The following is a 19,728-nucleotide window of genomic DNA, read 5'->3' as shown; positions in this document are numbered from 1 at the left end:
AATTAAAGGGAGAAGAAAAATGCTTTGTAAGTTAACTAGTGTACAGGAAAGAGCTGTATGTTGAGGTTTACATAAGCTTCTGAGGCCAAAAACTAAGAGTTAGCCTGTCTTCATTCCCCTTTATGATCTTGAGAAAGATCATAGTCTGAGCATTAGTTTTCCTCGGTTTAAAGGAGTTTATCAGCTACCTTAATCTTTACTAATTTGTTCAACAAATATTTATTTGAATGTTTACTAGAGAGTAAGCAATTACTAATGGAGAGGACCCACTAAGATGTGACCAGGCACCACCTTTATAAGAGAATACTCCCGAAAAGACAATTCTACCTGACTTAGAACACCAATTCCCACCTGATGTTTAAAGTTCCACACATCCTGAATGAAACGTAATGAAGTAATTTCTTTTAGCCGGGCCCTAAACAGCGTGTGGGAGGTAAATTTCGCTTAAATCGCAATTCAAAATCGCGCGGGTTCCCGCTGACAACACTGATTGTGCGGGTCTGAGAGAACTCCAGGCCAACGAAAATTTTAACACAGAAGTGAAAGCGAAGGTGCTCGATTCAGAAGCGAGACGAAAGAAGAGGGTCTGAAGAAGTGCGTCGGAGGTGACGAGAAACGCTGAGGCGGCCCAAACTACTCCCTCCACTCGGCACATTGAGATAACTTCTCCCGCACCCGGGACTCGCGACCCCCCCGGTTCCCGGGCGCGGTGGCGGCGGCCTGCGTCCCGGAAGGGGCTCGCAAAGGCCGGGAGCGGGTCCCATCGCAAACCAACTTGAAAAATAAGGAGTGAGCGGGATGGGGGCGGGGCTGGACACACGCTCCTTCCCTCGGAGAAGGATGGGGGGAGGGGAACGGAGTGAGCGACCCTCCGGCCACCGGCCCCGACCCCGGGAGGGCGCTGACGGGGGCTTGGGGGGAGGGCACGCGGTCAAGCGGCCTCATCCAGGGCCGGTCTCGCCGCCGCGGACCCCAAGGGGGGAAACCCGGCGAGCCCCACCGAGGACAGGCGGGAAACGGGGTGGCGGGAAGACTGGAGACCCGCCCAGCTCCAACGCCGCACGCGAGGCCCCGACCCCGCTCTGCCTTCGGCGGGCCCCGGGAGCTCCACAAAAGGCTGCCCGACTCCCAAAGGGGCTGGGTGAGGGCTGAGGAAGCCCCCCTCACAGACAGACAGACAGTCACACACACACACACACACACACACACACACACACACACAGAGACGTCCGCTCGCCTCCCTACCCCCACCCTCCGACCGCGCTCCGCGGGCTCTGAGCCCCACAGCGACGCGGGGGAGGCTGGGGCCAGCAGCGCGACCACGGGAAGCTGACGCCCTCCCCGACGCCAGGAGCTCAGCGGGCGCAGGAACCCCGACACGCAGACAAAAATCAACAAAGCACCTGCCGCTCCCGAGGAGAAAACATGCCACAGGCCCCGACTGGAGGCTCTCCGACGCGCCGCTGCCAGGGCCGCAGGGCTCCGCTGGCGGGCTGGGGGGAGGAGGCGGAGAAGGGCCCCGCGCGGTGGCTCCCCAGCCCCGGAGCCTTGCCTCCGTCCGGAAGCGGTGAGGCAGGGACCCCCCACGCCAGAGACTGACCTTGGAGTCTCCGTTGCACAGAGCCATCGGGGCGGGGGCTGCGGCGGCGGCGGCGAGAGATGAGACGGGGCGGGAGAGGGCCGGTGGGGTCGACGCCACGGGCCGGGGCTGAGGAGGAGGCCTGGTCGAGGAGCGGGCGGGAGGCGCGGAGAGGAGCTGGCCGCCTGCGAAGCGCCGAGTGGAGCAGCAGCCGCGGAGCACGGGCCCCAGCGCCGCGGGAGAGAAGACCAGCAGCGCGCACGCTGCCCCCGCCTCCTGCTTCCGCACTGGCCGGCCACTGGGAGGAGCCAGAGCCCTTGTGGCTAGGCTGCCGAGCAGCGAACACCCGCAGCTGCCGCCGCCGCCGCCGCCGCCACTGCTGCTGCAGCCCAATAAGCCCGCCTCTGGAGGAGGGGACTTCGGCGTCCGGCCCCGCCTCCAGGTCCGTCCGGGCCGCCGAGTCCCGCCCCCGGTAGAAGAAACCTGCGGGTCTCAGGCCTGCCCACCCACAAGAGGAGGGGCCTGCGGCGCCTGGCCGCGCCCCCGCCCCTGTCTGGCCCGCCCTTTGGAGGAGGAGCCCGCGGCGCCCAGCTTAGCTGCCCCGGTCCCGCCCCCGTACCCGGCAGCAGGCGCTGAGAGGCAGGCCGGTGGCGCCCTGCCCCACCCCCGCCGCTAAAGCCGGCCTCGGAGAAAAACCCAAGCCGCCGTTCGCTTACTGTTGGCCCGCCGGCCCGCAGCCTTTGATGCGAGAGAGGCTAGTGGCACTGAAGAGGAGGCCTCCAGAGAGCTGGGTCGCTGGGGAACGCTTACCCGGTGGTGCGGCCTCATCCCAGGTTGCGGGTCATGGGGGGAAGCCAAGGCTGCTTTGAATAGTTTCGTGGTGACTTCAACGTGGACTTAAAAGTGACATTTGATCACTTAGGTCCCTCAAAAGTTCTACAGCGGGTGCAGAATTTCCAAAAGGAAGGGGTTTGGGAGTGGCAACCTGGTGGGAAACTGGACCGACGGAGTAGAGCTCTGTTTGCACAGCAGTATTTTTATTTAGATTGTTTGTGGGAAAGGGAGGAACTGTAGTCTCTCCAGCTACTCACTGATACCCGTCAATGCAAGTATTACAGTACCTTGAATTTGGTCACCTGTGGGTCTAAACCAGGGTTGGGGAATAAATAATAACACTTGGGGCGGCTTTCCGTTTACAAAGCCTTTTAACAGATATTCAGTTAATATTATAATACGGCCAATATTTGCTGAGCTCATGCTGTGTGTCAAGCTCTAGTCCAGGTATTAAGGAGCTAGACTGAGACTGCCCTGACTTCCAAAAACTCATTTTATTCTAAATAATCCCGTGGAAGTAGTGCAGTAAGATTGGTGTTCTTATCCACTTTTACTAATAAAAAATTTGAGGCCCAGTGAGATTATGTGCTTTTGCCTCTCTATATAGGAGGTAAGGGGTACCTGACCTGGGAAGGGATAAACAGTTTGTTAGTAAAATATTTACAGGATCAAAAGGCCCAAGGCCCTCCTGGACCTCACACTCAAGGAAAGTATTTTACTTACCTTTCTTCGAGGTGAAAAATGGATACTTGAACTTTCTAAAGCCATGGAGACTGTGTTCTCTTGATAGGTCTGAGTGAACAATCCAGAGAACAGTGTGGTAACCAATAGGAGAATTGCATTAACATCCACCTGGAATGGAATGGAATGTGATGTGCCGGCATTAAGGATTGGCTAAACCCCATCTGTATTAGATAATACCTAATTTAAATATATTCTAGTAGTCACTTGTGTTTATGGCTAAGAATGTCAGCATGTACCAGAATCCTTATAGCTTAAGTCTTCTGAAGCTTTTGACTCTATTCACCCCTTCCTCCTTCTTGAAACTGTATGTCCTTACAGGGTATCATACAGGTGTCTTTTTACCTCCATGATTTTTCTCCATCACCTTTTCTTGTCCCTCTTTGTATATCTTTCCTATAGGAGGAAACCTAAGTATTGGTTTTCTTCAGTATTTCCATTCCTAGCCCTCTTCTCATCCTGTTCTTCACCTGTGTTTCCCTGGGGCACTTATTTAAAAATATAGACTTGCGGGCTTCCCTGGTGGCGCAGTGGTTGAGAGTCTGCCTGCCGATGCAGGGGACACGGGTTCGTGCCCCGGTCAGGGAAGATCCCGCATGCCGCAGAGTGGCTAGGCCCGTGAGCCATGTCCGCTGAGCCTGCGCGTCCGGAGCCTGTGCTCCTCAACGGGAGAGGCCACAACAGTGAGAGGCCCGCGTACCGCAAGAAAAAAAAAAAAAAAAAAAATATATATATATATATATAGAGAGAGAGAGAGAGAGAGAGAGAGAGAGGAGAGAGAGAGAGGAGAGAGAGAGAGAGAGAGAGAGAGAGAGAGAGAGAGAGAGAGAGAGACTTGCTTAAAAACACCTTAATAGGCTGTATGTCATGACAGCTCTCTCTTCTGAGCTCCAGGTCCCTATCACTGTATACATCCTCAGTTAGATGTTAAATGTCATAGTGGGTCCCAAACTCAAGTCTGAAACAAAACGTTGTTCAAGACTATTCTTGTTAATTTCCTGTTCATTTTATATATCAATTATTGAAAGAGGGGCACTAAAATTTCCAACGGTAATTGTGATTTTATCAGTTTCTCCTTATAGTTCTATCAGTTTTTGCTTTGTGTATTTTGAAGCTCTGTTTTTAGGATCATAAATGTTTAGAATCATTATTGATCCCTTTATAGTTATGAAATGATATTTTTTAGATCCCCAGTAATATTCTTCACTCTGACATCTACTGTGTCCAAAACAGCATGCCTGCTTTCTTGACTGGTTCTTGGCATGATATATCTTTTGCAACCCTTTATCCTGTTTGTGTCTTTATGTTTAAAGTGTTTCTTGTAGACAGCACATAATTACATCTTGCTTTAATTGGAGTGTTTATACCATTTACATTTAATGTGATTATTGATATGGTTAAGTTTATTTCTTTAATCTGGAGATTCTCAAGGCAGTAAGCTGAGGCAATTGAAGGGCTCATCTTTTTTGCTTCCTGTCTCTCAGGGATCTGACCTTTGTTGCTTGATATCCAGTATCTTGCAACCATTGTTGCATATATTTTGTCCGAGTTTTCTGTTATTGTTGTTTCCAGGAGGGTGCATCCAGTTCGTTACTCCATTCTGGCAAAAGTGGAAGTGTTTTAATGATTAGTTGAGGCATCTTAAACCTGTAAGGTCTTCCTTCTGTTACCTGTCCTATAATATTTTTATATGATTATTAAGGTTAAGGGTGAAGAGTGCCCTGAATTCAGAACAACTTAGGCAACACAGAATAGTGATGCTGATTCTTATAAATGTAATTGTGTGGTTTCTGGGACCAATACATTTTAAAAGAAACATTTCAGAAAATCCACAGAGAAAATTTATGTGACTTTTCAGATTTGATGAGTATCATATCATAAAATATTTATTTCAGGTATAATCCATGGTCATCTTATTTCATCTTTCAAATGTTTAATATTTTAAATCTGCCATTAACAAAAAAATTAACTTTTAAACCTACGAAGAATATTAGATGTCAACTTAAAATGTGGAAGGAAGTACATAGTTTTTCAAAATCATTTTAGGATGGTATGTGAGTTAGAAAAAAAAAAAACTTAAAGACAACTGTTCTAAATTTGATCATACATACTCTGCCCAGAATCTTCTTAATGGGTTCCCATTGCTCTCAGGGTAAACTCCAAAACTTCTAACATTGCTTACTTGGTACTTGGAAATTTGACCAGCCTGTTTACCTTGTAGCCTGCTATTACCACTGCCCTCCTCACTCTACTCTCTAGCCATATTAAACTTCTTTCATTCCTTAAATATGACATGATCTCTCTTGACTTGGGCCTTTTGCACAGAAATGTCTTTTATCTAGAATATTTCTGTTCCCCCCCCACAACCCCGAAGTCTTGGGTTAGATGTCTCTTCCTCTTTTGTGCCCCCATAATCCTTTCCCCTTCATCATTACTCACCACCCTCTACAGTGTTACCTGTTCACTTGTCTCTGTCCACAGAAAAGCCCTGGAAACAGTAACATCCAGTAGCAACAAGCAAACCTAGCACCCAGATACTGTTTTCTAAATACCGGTCTCCAGCAAGAAGAACCAGGACTTCTTGGACAAATGGCTGATCTCAGGACTGAGGCAGGGACAAGGTGACCAGGAACATCTTTTTGTGCCAGGAAGTTAGGAAGTGCTCAGAGAATGATGGGCACATTTCAGAGGGACACAGAGTCACTTTGAAAAGATTTTACTGGCCAAATCTGGAACAATATATCAAAATAGCGATGGTAAACAGATTGTACTCTCTGATTAAATTAGGAATCCATCAGTCTCTGATGATATAAATAAATGATTAAAAGGAGAGAAAACCGTTCCGTATAATAGTCAACTAATAAAGTTCAAAGGAATAATTGAGTTAGAAAATCATCATTTGTACACATTCTGTAAAATAGATAATCAACAAGGACCTACTGTAGCACAGGTAACTCTACTCAACGTTCTGTAATAACCTATATGGGAAAAGAATCTGAGAAAGAATGGATATATGTATATGTACAACTGAATCACTTTGCTGTACACCTGAAACTAACACAACATTGTAAATCAACTATACCCCAATATAAAATAAAAATTAATTTTAAAAAAAAGGAAAGTCATCATTTGGCAACCATCACACAAATAATAAATTCAGACAAGAAACATCAATGGATGGTAAAATTCGTGGATGAAAGTAGGATCAAGAACAGGTTTTATTTACATTGTCTCAAAGTATCTCCCTAGAAAATAATAATTATACAAGGAAAATAGTAACTTTACAGTGGAAAAACTTGAGGATACCTCGTTACCCAAGTGGTCGAAGTTAGGAAAAAATCATCAACGTGTCACCTGATGAATGCAATGAGGCAACCATAGTATTACTTCAGTAGTGCTTGCCAAAAATGTATAACCTAAGGTTGAGTAAACATCAAGCAAACCCAAATGGAGGCACGTTTAAAAAAATAACAGGTCTGGGGCTTCCCTGGTGGCGCAGTGATTGAGAGTCCGCCTGCCGATGCAGGGGACACGGGTTCGTGCCCCGGTCCGGGAAAATCCCACATGCCGCGGAGCGGCTGGACCCGTGAGCCATGGCCGCTGAGCCTGCGCTTCCGGAGCCTGTTGCTCCGCAGCGGGAGAGGCCACAACAGTGAGAGGCCCGCCTACCACAAAAAAAAAAAAAAAATAACAGGTCTGTAATTTTTCCAGTTATCTCTTGCTTTGCAACAAACACCCTTGAATCTAGTGGTTTAAAACAACATTATTCATTTTACTACAATTTGGACAGGTTCAGCAGGAGCAGCTCTTCTTTGCCCTAATGTGTCAGCTAATACAGTGCAGAGCACAGCTCCACTAGACGTCAGCTAGAGTGGCTCGAAGGCTGGGAGCTAGAATCATGTGAAGGCTTTCCCACTCACATCTCTTAACACCTGAACAGGGAGACTCAACAACTGAGAGCTGGAACAGCTGCAGCCCATCTGGCATCTCTGTCTCTATGTGGTCTCTCCATTACCACAGCTTCACAGTAACTGGATTTCCTATGGGTCAGCTCAGGACTCCCAGGGAGTGAGTGTGTGAGAGAGACACACACACAAGAGCAAGACAGAGAAAGAACTAGTGAGAACCAGGTAGAAGCTGTGCAGCCTTTTCTATCTAGCCTTGAAGTCACCGTTTACTTCTCTGCATTCTATTCATGGAATAAGTCACAAGGCCTGTCCAGATTCAAGGAGAGGATTCTGGAAGAGCATGTGGAACTGCAAATGTGGTGCAATCTTGGAAAATACAATCAGCTACAGTAATCTTAAAAAAATGAAGGTCAATATATGGAACTGTTCTAGATTGAAGCTGAGAGAAATACATGCACCTAGATTGAAACTTTTGCTATAAAGGGAACTATTGGGTCAGTTGGCAAACCTTGAATGCTCTAAGAGAAGGGTTTATGGGAGCTCTTTATTGCAACTTTGTTATAAGTTTGAAATAATAAATAAAAATAAGACACACCATAAAGCTTATTGTTTAAAAATCATATGATTAATCCTTTCATAAAGCAACAGATGATTGTGTAATGAAATAACCACCCATATATGATACAATCATATTTTTGAATGTCACATTTTATTAAAGCAGATCATTGAATGTTATTATCATAATTATATTTTTATTGATTACCTCTGCTATGCCCTCTGTCTCAACTGTTCTTTCAAATTTTGGTCACCTTCTCTTAGAGCCAAACTGACATCCTCCTGGTGAGAAGTGATTCAGCCAAATCCTGTCCCTTCATCATCTCTAGGAAAGGGAGGAATGCAATTTTTGGTGTCTTGCCTTTGACAAATTTCTAAAACTGGTGATGAAGAAAACCCTTAACAGTAGTAGTAGTAGTAAATCTTACATAGCACTTTATGCCAAGGCCCTATTCTAAATTCCTTACATATGTCAACTCATTTAATCCTCATAACAGTCCTATGAGATGGGTACATTATCTTCTCATTGCCCTTTTATGATTGAGAAGACAGAGAGAGAGACTAACTTAAGGTTAGATAGACAGTAAACCACAGAACTGAGATTCAAACCAGGCCAACTGGCTCTAGCCTTTTACTGTTTATTAAATATTCAAAATATGCATTGCCAAACAATCTTTAAAGCCACATGTACTACTGGGCACATTTTAAAGCAGAGTAATGGCCCTGTTAACCACTGTTTCTTTCATCTGTTTGCAGTGCCATGATTTTGATGAATTTTTTTGAATTGGTTATCCTTAACAAAATTCATGGCACAAATTCACTGGGTGTTTATATATTTAATTGTGGTAAAAAAATACACAACATAAAATTTACCATCTTAACCATTTGTAAGTGTACAGTTCAATAGTGCTAAGTATATTAACATTGTTGTGCAACAAACCTCCATAACTTTTTCATTCTGCAAAAAACACATCCCATTTCCTCCTCCACTCAGCCTCTGATAACCACCATTCCATTTTCTGTTTCTATGAATGTGACTACTTTAAATACCTCAAATCATACAGTATTTGTCTTTTTGTGACTGGTTTATTTCACTTAGCATAATGTCCTCAAGTTTCAACCAGGTTGTAGCATGTGAAAGGATTGCCTTCCTTTTTAATACTGAATAAAATTCTATTTTATATAAAATATATATACATACATTTATCCGTTTAACTGTCTATGGGCATTTGGATTGCTTCCACATCTTGGCTATTGTGAATAATGCTGCTATTGGCATGTTCATATATTAAAAACTGAAAATATAAGCATGAAACATGGTAACTCATAAAATAGCTCACAGTGAGGGTGAAGAAAATGAAGCTCTTCAGGTTTTGAAATGTAGTATGTTTTCTGTTCTTGTATAAGTAATTATAACACTTTACGTGGAATTTTAAAATATTTATTTATTTATTTTGGCTGTGCTGGGTCTTAGTTGCAGCACGCGGGATCTTTGTTACAGCATGCAGACTTCTTAGTTGTGGCGTGCGGACTCCTTAGTTGTGGCATGAGGACTTTTAGTTGTGGCATGCATGCGGGATCTAGTTCCCTGACCAGGGATTGAATCTGGACCCCCTGCATTGGGAGCACAGAGTCCTACCCACTGGACAACCAGGGAAGTCCCTACATGGAATTTTTAAATTTAGGACTTTAAGCTGTTTTCATATGTCAAAATCACTTTTTACATAATGTCCATGAATTTAGTATTCTGGCAATAGGAATCATAATACTTATACAAGTACATATGTTACTGAACTTGGGTCCACTCACCTGCCGCACAGTAAGGGCAATTTACTGACACCAGGTTGTAGTGAAGGAAAGTACAGTGTTTATTGTAGGTGCCATGTGAGGAAAACGGGCAACTCATGCTCAAAAACCCTGAACTTCCCTCTGGCTTTCAGGATAGGGTTATTAAAGGCAACATTTGGAATGAGGACTGCAGGGTACCTGCCTTTCCTCTGATTGGTTGGTGGTGAAGTAACAGGGTGGTGTTTCAGGAATCTCAGTCACCAACCTTCTGGTTCCAACCAGTCTGGGGCCTAGTGCTTGTGCTCAGAAGGTAACCACCATCCTTCGCCTGGGTGGTGGTCTTAGTTCCTGCAGAACAACTCAAAGTATGTGTCAGGGCTTCCCTGGTGGCACAGTGGTTGAGAGTCCGCCTGCCGATGCAGGGGGCACGGGTTCGTGCCCCGGTCCAAGAAGATCCCACATGCCACGGAGCGGCTGGGCCCGTAAGCCATGGCCACTGAGCCTGCGCGTCCGGAGCCTGTGCTCCGCAACGGGAGAGGCCACAGCAGTGAGAGGCCCACAATGTGTCAGATTGTTATGTATAGCCCTTGAGAAGGAACTGGGACTCTGTTTTATCACTAAACTATTGTTTCTTAACTGCTTTTCTTTGTTTCCTTCACTTCCTTAATTAATTGCTTGAGTCTGCTCTTTGGAACTCAGGGAAGGCCTAGGAGGCCAAAGCCTTTTCTTTTTTTCAACAAAAAAGAACTGGGGACAGGAGGGGCCTTCGTACTTGCGAGGGCCCTGCATGGTCCTGCTCAGTTTCAATCCCCCCTTTTCTTTGATACTTCTCAATCCTGAGAGGGACAGGAGTGGGACAAGAAAGGGAATCAAGTTCTGGGTAGAGAGGTTAATCATAAATTTGGCAGGGGAGCTCAGTTTTAAGGGGACTCAGTTTCGCATATATTTTGGGCTCAATTTGTAACCAATAGCTTGATGTGTTTAAACTTCTGCATCTTCCTGGTAATAAGCTCTACATTCAGAGCCTCAATTCAACCAAGACACCACAAATCTGAGCTTAAAAAAAAGCGGCGTGGCCCAAATTTACTTAGGGACTGTTACAAGAGTAGATGCTTTTCCTGAAAGGAGAAACCTCACAAAGTCTGCCTTTTCAAACCTACCCGCATTTTACCTAAGATTTCTTTCCCTAGTGGCGGTGTTAGTTGCCCAAAGTAAAAGTCCTTCTCTGGGGAAAACTTGTTGGAAAAGATAGGTAAGCAGCATTTCAAAAGACTATTTAAAAATGTGAATGTATATTGTAAAGATACCCAAGGGAATGTTTACCCAAAACTCTTTGAATGGCCTTCCTTTCTCCACTTGCCAGCCTCCCACTCACACATTTGTTACCTCATTCTCCAACTTTCTTCATTCCTTAGCCAATTCAACACATCATTTTGACATTTCTCTGTACCCTTTAATTGTCCACAATATATACATGAAAAGAATGTTTGGTTGTGGGTGATTGTGAAATCGTACAACTCAAACGGGACTCGAACCCAGCCAAAACCCAGATTGGGACTTGAACCCACTGTCTTTTAATTAAGATCGCACACCTGGTCTCTCAGGACTTCATGAAGCTCAGGTTCTTTATGTCTCTGCACAGAAGGAATTCGGCGAGAGACAAAGTAATGAGTAAGAAGGGACTTATTTAGAGAGATATGCATTCCATAGACAGAATGCTCTCATCTCAAAAAGCAACAGCGGCCCTGGAAGTAAAACACTCCAGAGACAGAATGTGGGCCACCTCAGAAGGCGAGAGGCCCCGCAATATGGGTTGGTTAGTTTTTACCCGAAATACGGGGTGGTTAGTTTTTATGGGCTGGGTAATTTCATAGGCTAATGAGTGGCAGGATTATTACAACTATTTTGGAGTAGGGGCAGGGGTTTCCTGGATTTGGGCCACCGCCTGCCTTTTAGCCTTTTACGGTCAGCCTCAGAACTGTCATGGCGCTGGTGGGTGTGTCATTTATCATGTGCTAATGCATTACAATGAGCATATAATGAGGCTCAAGGTCCACTGGAAGGCGAATCTTCTGCCATCTTGGACCTAGTTGGTTCTAATCAATTTATATTGTATCCTCAATGGCTATGTCATTCTTTTAAATGTTGTACCCTGCCCCCTTCCCTCCTGTTTCAATTGTTTCTTCTCTTTTAATTTTCTTATATAGCATTAAATAATATATATGAAAGCACTCTGTAAATGATAAAACACTGTACAAAATGTTAGTTATTTTCAGACTATATTCCACTGCCTAGCACATTGTGGGTACCCAATGATTTAGTAAAGCATTATATACTCTGTCCTAATTTTAAAACCATGTACATTGGAACATGACAAGAGATAGGGAAACTTTAACAGCAAAAGAACAGGTATGTTAATCTCTAAAGTATATGTAGCACATTATAATAAATAAAAACAAAAATTACCAAGACCCCAATTGAGAAAGGTAGAGACGAAATTCACAAATTAGGCAGTACAAATAGTTAATAAACATGATATGCTATTTTAAATATTTTGGTATCATTTTCCCAGCCTTCTGAAATCCCATAAAATGAGAGAAGAAAAAAATTTTAAGTAAAATGTGGCAATATTGGAAAAACAGGTAGAAGGTCATAAGCAGAGAAAAATGTTTCTGTCAGGAGTGCAAAATGGCACAACTACTTTAGAAAATACTTTGGCAGTTTCTTATAAAGTTAAATATACACATACCATACAACTCAGCAATCCTATCCTAGGTAAGCGCCCAAGAGAAATGAAACTTTTATTTACACAAAAACCTATATGCAAGTGTTTATAGTGACTTTATTCATAATCTCCAAAAACTGAAAATAGTCCAAATGTTCTTGAACTGGTGAATGGATAAACACACGTTGGTACATCCATACAATGAAAGGCTACTCAGCCAAAAACAATGGGGGGTAGGGGGGTACTCAGGGAGGAACTATCAATACAGGCGGCAACATGGATGAATCCCAATGCATTATGTGGACAGAAGGAGGCCAGACTCAAAGGCTACATATTGTATGATTCCATGTATTTGACATTTTGGAAAAGATAAAACTATAGAGAGAAAAAACGTATCAGGGGTTTCCAGGAGCTGTGGGCTGGATGGAGAGGCTGGCTTCAAATGAGCACAGAAGAATTTTTTGCAGTGATGAAACTATTCCATATCTTGATTGTGGTGGTGGTTACACAACTATTTGTGAAAATGGTTTATATTTATCCAAACTCATAGAACTGTACACTAAAGTTTTACTGTACATAAATTATACCTCAGTAAACCTGATCCCCCTTACCCCCCCCAAGAAAAAAGCAATTTAAAAATTCTGAGGAATATATAGAAGATTCCAGTCCACTAGCATATGAATGATAGTGAACTGGAAAAGCAGTCAAGAAATCTGCAACTACACACAGGTTTAGGAAGAGGCCACTAGATGGTGGTATTAATTTTTGTAATAGAGCCCAGGAAATGCTGGAAGCTCAGAGATCACAGGCCTGGAGCAGTTTTTTTCAAAATTTTCCTATAAATCCATAGCTATAACTCCTGCTGTCAAGCCTTAAGCTGCATTGGTTTCTGTGTTTTTGCTAAGCTAGGTCTCCCAGCCTTCCACTGATTCTGGGAAGCCATCAATATCCTTCCAGTTAAATTCTCTCTCTCTCTCTGCTTTTGTTTTTGTTTTCTGAAACAGACCAAATAGCAGAACTACTAAGGCTGTTAACCAACTTTTGTTTTGTTTTGTTTTTCTTCTTACTTTTCATTACATAGAATTTTGAACATGTATGAAATAAACAGAATGGTATAATGAACTCCAATATCACCAAACGTCAATAGTTGTTGATAATCTGCCATTCTTAATTCATCAAACCTTCATCACTTCCAACCCTCATGCAAATAGTTTTTTACAGTCATTTTTCTCATGAGATAAATTTACATTATTTTGAAATGCACAGGTTTTTAAAAAAATAGGCTTATTTTACCTCAGCAAAATTGAGCAGAACGTACAGAGATTTCCTATATGCCCCTTGTCCCCACACATGCACAGCCTCCCCCATCATCAACATCACAGAGTGGTACGTTTGTGATAGCTGATGAACTACACTGACCCATCATTATCACCCAAAGTTCATAGTTTACATTGATGTCATACATTCTGTGGGTTTGGACAAATACATAGTGACATATAACTATCACTACGGTGTCATACAGAGTATTTTCACTTCGCTAAACATTACCTATGCTCCCCTTACTCATTCCTCCCTCTCCCTAACCCCTGGCAAAATGCACAAATTTTAACTATACAATTCCAATTTGTTTTGGACAGACCTAGTTTGGAAGTTTATAATAACATAAAGCAAAACAGAAAAGGGAAAGTTGTAAGAGAAGACTAAAGAGATAAGTCCAGTAAACAAACTAAAAGTTTACTAGGATTTCCAGGAGGAGTTAATGAAGAGGAAAGAAAAAAGGGAAAAATCAAATATATTATAAAAGAAAATTTCCCTTAATTCATGAAAGATTTGGAACTTTCTTCAAAAAGGCCTAATGAATGTTGAATAAGATTAACAGAAAAACATACATGCACATACCTTCACACATTCTGGTGAAAATTCTGAACTCTGAAAAAAAAAAAGAAAACTCCACAAGCTTCCAAATGGAAAAACAGGATACCAGCAAAGGAACAAAAATGGATTGATGGTGTCAACTGAAAGGAAAAAAAAAAAGCACAATGTGAGAGCTCGGAGTTCAGTTATATTTGGGGAGTTACTGAAGACTATAGACTATAGCCCGGGAGACAGCCCTTCAGAGAGTTCTGACGAAGCACTCAGAAGAGGTAAGGTGGGGAGGTCAGTACATGTGTAATTTTGGCAAAGAGGTATATGCAGTCAAGCACACATCTCAGTAGAAGATTGCTGCTAGTCACAAGGAGCAGATGTCTCCGTTAATGATTTTAGTGCTTTTCTAGGTAAGAGAAGGTGCAAGAAATTTGGTTCATAAAATTTTCTCCTGAAAATATTTCACTATGAGAAGGCCTGTTCTGCCAGTTTTCCCAGAGCATAGAGTGCCTCATTTCTGATCTCCACCCTGAATTCCTTTCTGGGTGTGTTAAAGGTTAGTGACTACAGTGGCTAGTGAACTTCATTCTTGTAGAACCAGATGGTGAGTGACATTTTTTTTGTTGGCAATAGTGAAAAACAATCATATAATAATATGTTATAAGTAACGTTTTTTGGTGTAATTCATATCTTGTTTTTGAGAGCTTCAGCCTCAAGTCACAGGAAAGAAGAACTAAAATTTTTAAAAATTGATATCATAAACATGCACATATGCTTTTATCATTAATAGATTACAATTAAAATAACATCACATTTTTGTGCTTTCATACTGGTGTAGACTGACAAGTTTGAAATACGAAGGGTAGATGAGGGGCAAGCAAATCCAATTAATCACAGCTAAACAGTATACAATAGTACAAAACTTTTTGGAGGACTATTTGGTAATATATTACATTTTAAATATATATTTCGACCCAGAAATTTCACTTCTAAAATATATATGTGTTTTATTTTTATACACATTTATAATATTGATATAAATTTTACATTTTATGTATGTATTTGGGAGAGTATTGGGAAAACAAACCATCTAACCAGAAAGAACCTAAATAGTCATCAGTATCATAAGTATGGGCATGGAACTCAGTTCTAAGAGTGATTATCTCAAGAGACAGGAAGTGAAAACTACCAGTTTCTTAAGACTTGAGCCTGGAAATTATTCCAGCATCACCTAAGCTGTCTTCTATTGGCCACAGAGCCTAGATTCAAGGAAAGGAACATAGACTCTACCTCTCAAAGGGAGAAGTGGCAAAGAATTTGGAAGCTATGTTTTTAAAACTGCCATATCAAGCTCAGGGAAGATAATATGTTTTTAGGGTTAGGGTTGGATCCTCTAAGAAACCTCAAGAGTTTAGATACTCAATGTGAAGTATACATTATGTATGACCAGCTGTCTTACTACGTGTAGTATCTGGCATTGTATTACATTGCTACCTACACCTTAATTACACCAAGACTGCACCATATCCTACATCAGAATTTCTTGACTATCCTCACCCTCAAAGTGCTTTTGGTCAAAATTCTGCTCTTAAATGAGAGGAATTGACCAAGAGGGATTTGGCTCATTTTGATGCAGCATTATTAGTTGAATGTCAGCTCTGGATAGCCACGTAGTAACAGTTAAACCTCTGGTAGATTGTGAAGAATGGCATAATGAGGACAATTATAAATATCATGAGACATTTGGAAACTATTTTGTATTTAATTTTTTAGGTAGCCTGTACCTAATCAGGAGACTAAATATCAAGGATCAGTTTGATCAACCTTAGTTAACCAAACAGCCTTTTTAAAAAATGACTAATCATTTCACCTTTTTTTTTTGATGGGTACAGGATATATTAGCTATTGTATGGCTCTCTTGGCTAGCCTGAAAATAGTCAAGGGCAATTGTATTATTCTGGATGATTTTAGACATCAGATTTATATTAGTTGTTGAATTTCTTGTTTTGGGGGGTTTTTTTGGTATCATGGTCAGTATGGTCACTTGTTTTAGATTAGAAACTTGTAGTCAGTGTAGACACCTATGTCCTGGACTCCTCCTGATAAACTGGGCTTTAAAAAACAATGTTACTAAGAGGTTTGTTTTGAATACTTGGAAATGCAGGATTACCTGTCCAAACTACAGGTCACAGTTGATAGAGTAAGTACATGAAGACCATCTGAATACACAAGAATAGTCCTGAGGGTTTACACTAAGGAGATACAATTTTTTTTTTATTTATAGTAATCCACAAGTACCAATTACTATATAAATTTACTTGGTCTGATGGACTTCAATATATTTTGTTGTAGCATCTGAATATCTAAGAAAATAATTGGACTATAGCATATTTCAGTAGTCTACGTTTATTTTTTTATCCTTGACATCTCTGGAGTTTCTTTGAGGCTCTAGGAAACATCAGTAACAGTAGTAATATCAGTATCAGAGATACAGAGTAGGTGTGTTGGGGTTAGTAATATTAACAATAATAATATAACTATAGTTATAAATTGATATATAACTATATTTATAACTATAGCTAGTATTAACTCTAATAGTAACCTATGCATTTAAGGGTTAGATGACAAATACAATAGCAGATTGTAATTCAAATGATTTATAATATAGCAAAGTCCTTCCATTGGCACCTACATCTGAGTTAAGCCAAAATTGCACCTTTCCTTCCTGAAAGTGTCTCAATTTTAAAAACCCTTAAAAATCTACACGTAAATTATTACATGTAATTTTTTTTAATAATAGAAGAAAACTTTGCTGAACTGGAAAAAGATTTTTATCTTCAGATTGAAATGATTCACTGATACCCAGTGTGATAGTATTAAACTATGTTTACAAATCCTTTGATACTCCTCCCATCAAGAGGTGGAGCTTTATTCTCCTTCCCTTGAGTGTAGGCTGGACTTAGTGACTTGCTTCTGATGAAAGGAATATGGTGGAGATTTTTAAGAAATAAATAAAGTGACAGTATGCGACTTTTGAGACTGTGTCATAAAAGCATTGTAACTTCTTCCTTGCTCTTTCTCTTAGATCACCTGCTCTGGAGGAAGCCAACTGCCATGTTGGAAAACTACCTCATCAGCTCTACAGGGAGACTCACATGGCAAGGAACTGAGGCCTCCTTCCAACAGCCATGTGAGTGTGCCATCTTGGAAGTGGATTCTCCGGCCCCAGTCAAGCGTTCAGATGACTGAAGCCCCAGCTGATATCTCACTGCAACCTCGTGAGAGATACCAAGGCAGAACCACTCAGCTAAGCTATTTCTGAATTCTAACCAACAACTGTGAGATAAAATGTTTGCTCTTTTAAAGTGCTAAGTTTTGAAGTAATATGTTACTCAGCAATACATAATGAATATAACCAGGAAGGATTAAGATTTATTTTTTAAAAGACACATCTAGAAATTAAGAAAAAAATCTTAAAGCATCAGACAGAAAGAACAAGCTATTTACAAAAGAAACAAAATAAGATGAATATTTCTTTCTTATCAGTAATAGTAGAAGTTGGAAGTCAACAACTACAATTTTTGGACAAGCAAAGATTCAATTTACCTATACACCCTATCTTAAAAAATAATTGAAGAAATTCTCTAACCATATAAAAATTGAATAGAATTTAATCATGACTATACCAAGATCTTACAGGCAAGATAAAAAAGCACACACACACAAAAGGCTATTTTGCAATATTTAAATCTAAATGGATGCTGACAATACGAATGGGAATTTGTAATATGTTATAAAGTTAGTCTTGAAATACAAATAATTTTCACTTACATAGCTTAGTATTAAACTTTCTATTACATAATTCATCATTCAGCAAGTATTTACTTGTCACTTACTATGCATATGTATTTAAAAAAATTCTCAGCAAGTGAACAGACCTTTGATGCCCACAAATGGAACTTAAGAACTACCATCCCTGCAAAAACTTTCCTGAAACATTGCATAATGTTAGTTTTCAGAAATGTGCTATTTGTATAGTTTGGTTTCCTGTGTAAGCTCTAGGTTACATTTAATAAGTGTGTAATTTTTTGTATTCAAATTTTTTTTCCAAGTTCCATAATCTAATATAATTCATTATCATTTCTCCAGCACTTCATTTTTGTTTTAAATGACTCTTTGTTAATCATTCAACATCTTTGCTGAAGATAAATAATACAGCACATTCCCAATTGATAGACGTGGAAACTGAAAATAAACATGAAGAAATTTATACTTGGTCATACTGCCAATTTCTGAAAGGGCCATATTATTAATTCAGTCTCTGATACCTTATGACACAATTCACTTGACAAATATTTACTGGATACCTACCATGTGTCAGCACTGTATTGGCCACTATAAAATCAAACATGAAGACAACATAGGCCCTGACATAAATGAGTTTAGAGAAAGAAGTCAGGAAAAAAAATTATAAATGCAAGCTTTAAAGCAAAGTGATAACAAAGAGTTCAGAATAACCACATTTTCCTAGAGATTAGGAATAGCCAGGAAACTCTTCATAAAATGGGTCATGAGGATATATTTCAAGAAGTTTGACACGTGACCAATTAATTGGCTATGGGAGTTCAAGAAAATAGAAGCCTAAAATGATCTTGCTTTCCCTTCCTACTTCTTTTCTTTCTTTCTTACTGAACTAACAATGTAGGTGGTATCCTTAACCAGTATGGGTAATTCATGACTGAATGTGAGGCTTGATGGCACTTTCATGTATAAAATGCAAGAACTCTCTATTCAAGTTCTGGAGTTATTGATCAAGATACAATATTGTATTCAAATTTTAAGGTCCATCTACAGGAAGCTAATCTTTTTTTCCGAATAATTTTGAGATGAACAGTTATTTCAACATTTGCATTTATATTTGTAAGAGGCCAGCTTTAACATGTTTTACCTTTTAAATGGTGTGAGGTTTAACTTTAATTACAGTTTTTGTTTTGGGGGGTTTTTTTTTTGGCCGCACTGCGGGGGTTGAACCTGGGCCACCGCAGTGAAAGGGCCCTACCCTAACCACTGGACCGCCAGGGAACGCCCTAACTTTAATTATAGTTTTTAAGTTTTTGTTCTTAGTATTTAATTACCCAATGGAAAGCACCATATATACAGATATATGTATATATGTAACTTGTATGGGTAACGTATTTTCTATACATTACAAATTACGATACTCAAGGTTAAGTTCTCTGTAGGATCATTTCAATAACTCACACCTGTTAACATGAAACAAAATTTTAATATTTGGCTCTTACAAGATCTTTTACAATAGCTCAAAGATAGAGGGATGTAATGAGTCTTATCATTCCAATCTACCCAATGTAACTAGCTTGTTACCCAGACACCAGTTCCCCTACACTTTTTCCACCACTTTGGAAAAACGGACTACAACGAAACCTAGCGCCTCTTGAGCAGTTTCATTCATTCCATGAATAAGTAGGCACTGTAAGGGACGCGCTTCACCTTTTAGCCAGGCCTTTTTTACCCTTTTGGGGGCACAAAGCGCCCCTGCTGGCTGATAAGGAAATTCCGTAAACTACAATCCCCCTCCTCTCTGTTTCTGCCCGGCCCACGAAAGCAGGAGCATCACAAAATTCCCAGCCTGGAGCTTGGGTATTACCCACCCAAGCCTAGTGACGAGCCCTCACAGTGTCGCCCGGGCTTCAAAGGTTGAACCGTGTTAA

General features: G+C 41.1%; 1 protein-coding gene across 2 annotated transcripts in view; it reads right to left on the bottom strand.

The window, feature by feature from the left end:
* Window positions 1-3,189, bottom strand: part of GMPS (guanine monophosphate synthase) — a 101,508-nt gene extending 98,319 nt beyond the window's left edge. The window contains exon 1 of one of the 2 annotated variants that reach the window (XM_065876171.1): window positions 3,137-3,189. In XM_065876171.1, the coding sequence (XP_065732243.1) occupies window positions 3,137-3,181 (45 nt within the window). In that variant the 5' untranslated portion in view covers window positions 3,182-3,189. Of the gene's footprint in view, window positions 1-1,600; window positions 1,903-3,136 lie in introns of those variants that run through there. The other variant, XM_065876172.1, reaches the window with a different exon arrangement.
* Window positions 3,190-19,728: the final 16,539 nt, after the last annotated feature.

This window comes from Phocoena phocoena, chromosome 4 (genome assembly GCF_963924675.1).
Source record: "Phocoena phocoena chromosome 4, mPhoPho1.1, whole genome shotgun sequence".
In the NCBI taxonomy this organism is placed as follows: domain Eukaryota; kingdom Metazoa; phylum Chordata; class Mammalia; order Artiodactyla; family Phocoenidae; genus Phocoena; species Phocoena phocoena.
The sequence above is the reverse complement of the archived record's forward strand: the minus strand, read 5'-3'. Positions and strand labels throughout refer to the sequence as shown.